At 40.6% G+C, this 10337-nt stretch overlaps 1 protein-coding gene across 1 annotated transcript in view; it reads right to left on the bottom strand.

Moving 5' to 3' along the window:
• Window positions 1-998: 998 nt before the first annotated feature.
• Window positions 999-10337, bottom strand: part of capn5b (calpain 5b) — a 59413-nt gene continuing 50074 nt past the window's right edge. The window contains exon 15 of the mRNA XM_085421248.1: window positions 999-8671. Within this exon, the coding sequence (XP_085277374.1) occupies window positions 8489-8671 (183 nt within the window). The 3' untranslated portion in view covers window positions 999-8488. The remainder of the gene's footprint in view (window positions 8672-10337) is intronic.

The raw sequence follows: 10337 nt of genomic DNA, 5'->3' as shown, positions 1-10337 counted from the left end.
GCTCTGTTTGTGCAAGCATCGATCCCCCCATGCATTCACACGTTCTTTACAACAGATTTTCTTTACTTAAGGCTGTAATCTTTTTCGTATTTTATTCTCCAGAGCAGGTTTTGTTTTTATAGTGGCTTCCTATCTGCCTCTTTTTTCTAATTAAATTGGTGTAATGTGATGGAGGTCTTTATCATTCGGAAAATCTATAAAATTTACAAAATTACAATTGTATTCCGTTACGTTACTCAATGAGAGTAACATATTGTGAATACTTTGGATTGCTTAATATTTTATCATGCTTTTTACAACTACATGAATGCACTATTGCTGTGGTAAAGGGACCTCTGGCTAATACGATTCGGTGTTGGGTTTGTAGCCGAAAACTAGCTTTACTTTGTCTGGGTCAACTTTGCTAGCGAGAGACAAAGGCTGCTTATTGTTTCGGAGGAAAACACGAACACAGTGTACAGTCGAGTCTTACTTACAACTGGGCTCGTCAGGCACTCTTTTTGGCTGCAGTGGTTATTATTATATTTACATTCTTCCGTCTCCCCTTTCTAGTAGGTCATTTGTTGAATAATCATTTAAAAAAAATATTTCTTCACGTCATTATGCGTGAAGTAGGGGTGACATGGGCTGCGAGATTGAGACACAGGCATTATTAGCCTCTAAATGCGTGTTTCGTTTGGGTTTAGACCAGCGTGAAATTACCAAAAATAGACAGGGCATAGCCTACCATATGAAACAGGAAAAGACCGCTGTATAATCTATCAGTTTCAACAACGTAACTGTATTCTGAATACCACCTTTTTAAATGGTAAGTGTAAATACGTAACGCCGGTACATGTATTCCGTTACTCCCCAACACTGCCCGTGTCTATTTGTTGTACTAAACTGAATTTTTAAATGCTGTAAACAAAAAAGAAAAAAGAAGAAGTACTCACCTTTGAGTTAAATTTGCAAAAATTGCAAAAATTATGACAGACCCAGAATAAGTTTTCCCGTTTTATTTCAAAGTCATGCCACAAGTTGACATTAAATACAAAAGAAAAAATAATAATTTCAGATCTTAGCTATAAAATAACCACAGTGTAACCGAGAACCAAATTAAAACGAACAAGTGTTAAAAAAAACAGAACAAAAAGTAAAGCTCACGCTGAAAAAGAAGACACAGACAAGCACACAGTACAGAACATACAGCACGGCTCTCTGATACCTAGCTATCAGTAAACACGGTAGTTGGGAGTGGATATATAAAATTAACAAGGTTATAAAATACTGATAAAAGATACTTGTTATAAAGACCATAGCATTTTCTAGAAGAGTCACCATGCAGTAGGTATTCCAGTCTCCAGTTAATAAACAGCAGAAAAATACAAGAATCACAAGCTCATTCCTTGAGTGGACAAGACTTCGAGCTCAGATTAAAAATGTCAGAGTGTCAAATTCGGTACGGCCTACATGATGCTGTCGTTAGGATGAACGTGATATCTGGTGCAGCCGCTTCTCGACTCCAATTTAGACTCATGCAGCAAGCTGACGAGGCTGTAAGATCAGCACGCAAGCAGTCGTTCTGTCTAGAAATGATAAGCGCTCTAAATCCAACATGTTTTCACTTGATTCCTACTTCCATTGAACCTTGTGTGCATCATGACTGCAGGTGTCTTCGCTCTTCTTAAAGATTTGGGAGCCTTAACTGCTTATTCATACCAGAGAAGAAGAGAAGGATGACTTAAGAGATGAGGCTCACTCAGGCTCTTTTGTGCTGAACCATCAGCAGTCCTGACCTCTCATCTTCATTTTCCCTCTCTCCGCCTTGCATCTATGCTCTCCTAAACCTTCTTTATCTCTGGATTGTTCCCTTTCTGCATGTATGAAAGGTGTGCTTGATCACTGTGTAGTCCTTTCAATTTCACAAAACACCTGCAAACTGCTTGAAGTCCCCAATCAATCTATGTCATAAGTTTCTTATGCCCCTATTAGAGGCAGGTGACTGGCACTTGGACAATGACACAGATTTTGTAATTTTGTTTCTCTACACCACCTCAGTGAATTTCTACATCAAATAATCAAGATGTGACTAAAGTACAGACTTTACTAAAAGGGCTGTATTAACTGTTCAGGACATTTTTATACATAGTTCCTCATTTCAGAGGCTCAAAAGTAATAGAACAGTTGATTGATGAGCTGTTCTGTGGTTTTTCATGACAAATCAAGCAGATAAAACATCCTAAGAACCTCCAAACTTAGGATTCAATCAGACCCACATTTTTTTGTCACTACTTCTTTTTTTTAACCTATCAAAACATGACTTCAGAAACCAGTGGGTGATCATCACATCACAGAAGCTACATTCATATTTTTTAATCCTAAACGTGTTGGTAAAACTACTGTGCAGTGGGCATGTCTGACTTCCAGAAGAATCGAGGCCCTGTAGTTTATTGATGATGGGACTGCTGATAGAAGTAGCAGGATGATATAGTCTCTGCACGAATGGATAATGGCTCAAAGCAAACCCCAAGAGTAAGAAAAGTTTCTGAAATAATGCAATTCTGTTGTTAAAACTCTTGAACTAAAGCTTAAAGTCTGCACTTCAATCACACCTTGTTTGCTTGATTTTAAATCCACTTTGGTGGTGTACAGAAGTAAAGAAACAAGATCCGAATACTTATGGATCTAACTGTAACTCACACAAGGCATTATGGGAGAAGGAATAAGGGAAACAATCGGATTCCTTTACACATTCTAGCTGATCACTAGAGGTTGTGAACACAAAGTGCATTCACTTGAAATGAGTGTCTAGGATATAAGCATCCACCAGAAAGATGGATCTCATGATAAAAACTAATAAGTCAAGTTCCTGCTACTTTTATATACATACTGTATACTGCTGGATACTAAATACAAAATATTAGAAAACTGGTTACTGTTTCCATGCATGCAAGTGTGCAACACAAGCCTTTTACTTCACACAGTATGTTTATCAAAGTAGCAAGTGGGTTTTTACGGCACTCTGAGAACTGAAAATGAACACTCTGTGATTCGTGGTGGCGCGAGCAGATCTGAAGTGTTTTTGCTACATGCACTGGCATTTTTGGATTCGTACAAAAGTCGCCACCGCTGTGACTAATTCGGCTTCATTCAAACAGTTTCTTCAAACCTGCTTTGGCGTGGCCATGCAGAAAATCTACACAGAAGACTGATACGCTTTACAGCAACTGTCAAAAAAAAGGTCCAGACACTCCAACAAAGCCTGGTCTGTGTAAGTGTGTGCTTGTGTTTGTGTGTGCGTGTGTCTGTGTGGTGGTTAACAGTGAAAGCCATTAAACACTTTTGGCAAAAGGATTACAATGTGCAACAATTACAATGATCGACACGGTGACAAAAGGCAGAAACAAAACTGAGCATGTAGTGAGGAACAAAAGCATTTGTCCAACTCAAACACTCCATCACCCACAATGCATCTCTTCAAAATAAAACACCTTTTTTTTTGGCACATGAGTTGGGGCTCGGACTCCGTACTCTTATGATTGCTAAATCTAGTGCCTAAATACTCACATGTGTCGCAGCTGTCAACTTCAGTGTTAGCCGTTATATTTCTGCGTCACTTCTGTATGAATAAAGAAACAGCCGGAGCCGCGAACCATTGATTGGAAACCTCATAGTACAGAACTGGCATCACCTGAAGGGACACTCAGAGGGAAATAAAATCCAGGTTGGCTGATGGGAAGCTTGTACTTCTGAATAAAAATAATGTCCTGTTCAGTCCCTGTCAGAGTTGATGAAAAATAATCTCCCTTCACTTATCTGCTGTTATACTCAACAACAAAAAAATAAGGGCCATATCTATCCATCCATTTTTCCTAACTGATTATCCGAATCCCAGCTCTCACTAGGTGAGAAGCGAGGCACACTCTGGACAGATGGCAGGTCCATCGCAGGGTTAACAGAGACTGACTGCCACTCACGCCATTCATGAATGCTAACAGACAGGGTGAAAATTAGCATCCCCCAGTCTCAGGCCATGATGGAAAAGGGCGGAGTACTACTCCAGGAAGTGGTGGAGCTTAAGTATCTTGTGGTCCTATTCACAAGTTGGAGAAAAGCAGAGCAGTCTGTCGCAGTAAAGACAGACCTGAGGGTATTCATTTACTGATCGATTTGTGTTTCTACCCTCGCCTATGTATACAAGTGGTAGGAATGAACTTCCTCTGAAAAGTGCCAGGAATCTACAGACACGCTGAGGAGCTCAGGCATTTTTAGGAATTAGACATAAGAGTAGGAGAGAATCTGGTTTGGTCATTTCTTGTCTTCCAAACACATCCACAGTCATCCATTTCCCATTTAACATACACATTTGTGCAAGAAATGCCAAAGAAATAGGAATCATAGATAAGGAACACTGCTGGGCAACAAGCAATGCATTTCGTGTAACCTGCAGTAAACAGACTGATGATTGGAGAGGGGGAGGGGGACCATATGGGCTAATTGAGTCCCATGTGATTTGTCTGTAAGCAACCTCATTGGTTAAAACACCAAAACTACAGCCCGTCACAGCGACATGTTTACCAGGAAGAGGGTATTTGTCTGATTCCAGCTTATATCTTTGTATCTTATATCTTTCATATCTGACAACTACATTTCACTCATAGAGAAGAGGCTGTGTTTTCTGAAAAATAAATCCCAAGCAAAAAATTTAAGACCCAGAACACTGACATTTGAGGTTGCAAAAGCATTTCCAGAATCCTCACATCTCGAACCATTTCAACAAAAGATTTTTAGTCTCCTGCACAGTAAAAGAACAATAAAAAATTACTTTCAAGCTATTTTCTTTCGTGAAGCCTTGCCAATTTTGTTACTCAGCATCAGCATAGTTTCTTATGAAGTCTGGTTAATTTTGCATTTATTTAAGAAGGATGCAGGTCATTTACATAGTCTGTATATAAAGATGGAAATGGACACGGTTTAGTTTGTAGATTCAGCATTTTTGAAGCCTTCACATCAGAGTTTTGGCCACGACTATGGTATTTTATTGGAGCCAGAATTTAGAAAAGACGATGGAGGGGAGCTTTTGGATAACCCATTAAAATGCATCAAAAGGCACCAAGAGCAAAAACAAGGTCGAGTGATTTAGTTTGGTGGCGGTGAAGTCAGACAGCTGCTGACTACAGCTGTTGTCTGCAAACAAAGCGACCACATCCCTAAATTTTAAGCATTACCAAATCCAAACAGGTGAGTTGAACATTCACCTCGCATTCATTCGATATGAAGACAGAAATCGTGTTCTGGACTATACACACTTTCTTTTTTAACTCTGTAAACCTGGGCATTTTTAACAGAGCACAATGACTCGTTTTGGAGCCCCAAGTGGCCGATATATGAAATGCAGTTTTTGCCTTAATGCTTTTTTTCTAATTTACATCTGCAACTTAAAGGTTGAAAATTTTTATCGTGTGGGAAAAACAATATTTGGTGGTTAGAAAATACTTTAAGGATTCAGAAAATACCCAAAAGATCAAAAGATACTTCTTTTTCAGGAAAAATAAAAGCTCTGTATCACAACACCCGTGCACACATTTGGCACTGATAATCTTCCGCAATAAATTCATTTATCTGAGCTGTCTGATTTTTTTTAGCACATAGACAAAAATGATCTTTACACTGTTTTGGACAAAGAGAAACTCATTTTAACCAAACTAAATTAACCACAGCTGGGACTTCACTGCCTTGCAGTAGGCCACTCTGTGTGAGGGAGGGGGAAAGCCTTCTTTGTTTACCCAAACACCTCTTTTTCACAGTAGGTGTTGGTTAGGAGGGAACTCTGCATCGATACCACTGAAGAGCCTGCCTTTATTTAAACAAGTTCAGGAGCCAAACATAAAGTGGTGAAAGCTGGAGTAACCTCTGCTCTTCCCATAGTCACAGGTTCCAACTTCAGGATCAATTTTATGTTGCAGAGCTTGCCTGTTTTCAGAGAAGTGCATGGAACTGATTGGCAGAATAAAGAGGAAATACTCTGCAAATAAAAACCGGCAGGCTGTCTAATCTCACATTGCTCTGCACTTACAGTCTCCAACACTGGCTGTTTGCACTGTTAACACGCTTCAGATTCAGTCTCATGTTACATGACGTTCACTTTCTCTCTGAGTGAAACCAACAAAAAGACCACAAAGAAGAAGATAAATAGCACCTAAATAGTTGTTGACAACTGCTGCTAATGTTCACAGATGCTAGAGGCATTATGAATGCATCACTGTAGTACAAGACACAACTGCTTCAAACAGACTGACATGATCAGACTGACATGAGGTGCATTTAAGTGTAGACATGCTCACTGCTCAAAACTAGCATTTCCAAGACTTCTGAGATAGAAAGAATAAATATATAGAGTAACAATTGAACAGTACAATACAAGGCTGTGGATATCTTGGAAAAATAACCCATGCAAGACACATTTATAAAGATGCTGTACACAAACATGTGTGACCACTTAAATGCCATGAGTGACAGTTCAAGTCATGGAAAAGGGCACTGAAAAAAAAGGGGGTGGGGCTTGATATTTTGTCTGAGAGATTAGTCCACTAATGGTTTACATTCAAAGGAAAGGTCTTAAAAATAACCATAAGTTACATTTTTCAAATTTTAAGGGGAAAAACATAATAACCAAAAGTTTATAAAACTTGGATTGCACTTTTGAAGAGAAACAAAAAACACAGGCTGTTATTTTCTGTCACAAGAAGCCGACTGGATGGTAAAAGGTCGGATCGGATGGCCACATGATCTACGCGAGAAATGTCATCAGAGAAAAGATTAAACTGTACCAGTGTTGGTTCAATATTCAAAACCATCTGAATTCAACAGTTCGTCCGAGTTGTTTTCCTGCTGTGGAGGCAAAGCCAGGAACAAGGCGATGGCACAGGTTGTTTGGCAGGACGTCTCCTCTGCTAAAGCACTCCTTTCTCTCTCCGTAGTCTCCGAGGGTTTTTCTTTTTACCCCTCAAAGCTAAAGAAATAAAGTGCAAGGTGTGTTTTTTCCCTTCAAAAAAGGTCCCTTTTACTATTCGGTTCACACCTTTCCTTTGTGATCTTTTTCTTTCAGGTATAACATGACATTCACTCAAACACACACACACACACACAGTCTCACACACTCACGCTTGCAGAGCTGCTGTCTTTCGGGATCACGTGGCGTGAGTCTTTGGCCCGGGCCGACAGACTCAAGTCAGAGGAAGCGTCAGGCAGTGGTGTTGCCGTTAAGAGATGATGTGGCACAGGGGGTGGCGGTTTGTCGCTAGGCTTGGGCCGGGCCGGGCCAGGCTAGGCCGGTTTGAAAAGGGGGCCTGGCTCCTCTTTGGTCCCATAAAGCACTTGATTTATGTCAGGGTGAATCTTTGCACTCCACTGGACAGGAAAGATGTTTGCATGGGGAGGAGGAAGGGGGTAGCACTATCGGAAGCACCGGCTGCTAAGCTACGACTAGAGAGATGTGCAGCACAGGCAGAGAGTTTCGGGATTTTTTCGTTTTCTTTTTAAAAGCCATGCAGTTTAGAGATCGTCCATAGCAGCCGGCGACGGAAAGCATTCTCGAATGATGCTAGTGATGGAAACCGGGAGGCAAGACTTCACACACGCGGGTGCGCTCACAGAACAACACAGAAAAAGCACTGAGTCGAGGGGAGAGAAGAGCTGCTGTTGGCTTTGAAGTCCAACGCAAAAAGTGACAGACTGCTGCATGCTCTCCAAAGCACCGGCAAACTGCTGAAGACTTGAGGTGTCTGGGTGGTTGGGCTGGCTGGCTGGGCGGGAGGATTATTCACAGTCATAAAAGAGCATTTGGGAGACAGAAGCTGATAACACGATGGCAAAAAGCAGGGCTTAATGCAAACTTTTAGAGACAAAGAAAAAACTAAACCAAGGCTGTGCTAAGATAAATAGTATTCAACATAACCCACCTCCCCTCGTCTCCTCAAAGAGGTGAGACAAACTCAGCCTTAAGGCAATGCATAGCCCTTGGAAACAGTGGCACATGCATGGAGAGTGCAGAGATGTCTGCATATGTATTATATTCATGTATATGTGTGTGTGTGTGAGTATAAGAAGAAATAAAAACAAGTCTGTAATTAAGGGTCAGAACAGCAAAAAAATCTGATAAAACTTCATCAGTTTCTTAAACTGTTGCTCTGATAGAGATTTCTGCTACTTTAAGAACAAATTTGTGACTGATGAACAATTTTGACAGGAATGTATTTAAAAATAGTCTGTACAACCCCCTGTACAGCTTCCATCAGGATATACAGATGCAGGCCTTCAAAAATAAAACCCTGTGAAGCTAAAGGAAGCAAAGGAAAACAGAGACACACAGAGCACGCAAGCGGCAGGAAAAAAAAGACACAGTGAGCTCCCGCGACGGTTAAAAGATGAACGGCGAAGGTGAACAGCGGGCACGGTTCGTACGCCACCTTGAGCTTCGATCATTGCAATCGTATAAACTGCTGCTTCAGATGTTGGTGAGCGTGGTGGACGTGATGAGGCGCACAGTGAGCGTGCCCGGGAGGTCGTTGTCCTGGCGGCTGCCTTTGTCGCGCAGGTGAAGCGTGTGCTGCTCCTGGCGCTCGTTGGGGTCGCTGAACAAGATCACCTGACCCAGGAAGGTGTCCACGATCATGTTCTTGTTGTAGATCTGTTGGCCACTCAAGGGAGGAAGTCAGAAAGGAAAGAAGGAAACAAAAAGACAAAAGGCAGTAAGCACAAAAAAGGAGGAATCAGCAAAGGAAATACACCAGAGAGAAAGTGACAGAAGAAAGAAGACACTAGGAAGGAGAGAAGTAAAACACTGAGGAAACAAGGCAGCACGAAGAAATATTGAACCTTTTTTTCCGTTATTCACTCACACAGGTCGTTTGAAACTTATATGTCAGAGTATCTGTTTAAAAATTAAACCACATGTCACAAACAGCGGTCCCCAACCTTTTTTGCACCATGGACCGGTTTAATGTCAGACAATATGTTCACGGATTGGCCTTTAAGGTGTTGCGGATAAATGCAACAAAATAAAATGATACGACCAAGACAAAAACTGTGGTATTTTGGAAATATAATAATAAAAGTGAATTCACTGTGTAATTGTGTAACTTTATTAGCAGCATCCTGCTGAAATGCGCCAAAAACATTGAAAGTAACATCCTCCTCTCTGACCCTTAATGCTCTCTGGTCGCTATGGTAACGTGTAAATATTTCGTTCAAAATAAGACACACAACTACAACACGGGAAAAGACCCAGGGAAACCGAGTTAACGATAAAACCCCTGAAAAACATACATTTCACGACCGAGCCTCAACTCTCGTGGCCCGATACCGGTCCATGGCCCAGGGGTTGGGGACCGCTGATTTAAAACAATAAAACAAATATTTCTGAAATCTATTAAAAGCTTGTTTAATAGTAAGAAAATGTCATTTATTAAATAACAAAATGAAATGAATAAACAGTCCTTATTCACACGTTAACCAATAAACATAAAGGTAACTGTCTCTCAGTGATTGTTTGACATTTTATAATAGTAAAAAAAGGGATACTGTATTCATACATATACACACATTACTATGTAATTACATCGTATGAGAGTTTATTAGTTCAACAAAAGGTACAGCCACTTCAACGACAGTTTCACTAACCTGGACTAACAGCAGCTAACATCAACAGAAATGGCAGTGCTACCAACAGTTCACCAAATCCTCAACAGGTTCTCTAACTCTGCTTTCAAAAAGTTTTACAGCCTCTTCACAACTGAGGAAAACAATGGAGTGACAGCCTTCAACAAACAGGGAAAAGCCTAACAGTCAGATCCATTTCAAACAGTAGTACAAACAGGTCAGCCGGCCACAGCCATCATCTCTCGTCTGTCTGAAACATGTTTGTCCTATAGCAGCCACAGCAGCTAAGATTATGCACTTAAATTAGAAGGGCTAAGAAAACACCTCAGTTGACTGCAATCTGAAATCTTGAAATCCTGAAAACGTGGGATGTGTAACTGGGATTAGAATGACTGAATTTCCAAAGTAAAAGCGAGGGGACTGGCCACGGATGAATAGTGAAAATGATAAAATGAATCATTAAGTACACTTGGGTTTTTAATGGAGCTCTACTGGACAAATTAATAAGCTCAATGAAGGTCTCCTTACTCAGTTTTGAATTGATCTGTCCATCTTTTAGATTGTTTGGTGAAAAACAACATGAAGGATACCTCATGTGATTGTCTAACTCTCTTATTTATTTAAATGAATGATGTCTCTCTCTCTGATGCTAACAGTGTGTAAATACAGATGATTTACCAGCTCTAATGCCCACT

Source organism: Rhamphochromis longiceps, linkage group LG10 (assembly GCF_057381845.1).
Source record: "Rhamphochromis longiceps isolate RC_006_pf linkage group LG10, R_longiceps_female_GT1.1, whole genome shotgun sequence".
NCBI classification, from domain to species: Eukaryota; Metazoa; Chordata; class Actinopteri; order Cichliformes; family Cichlidae; genus Rhamphochromis; species Rhamphochromis longiceps.
Note: the sequence above shows the minus strand (reverse complement) of the source record. Positions and strands in the feature narration are given on the sequence as shown.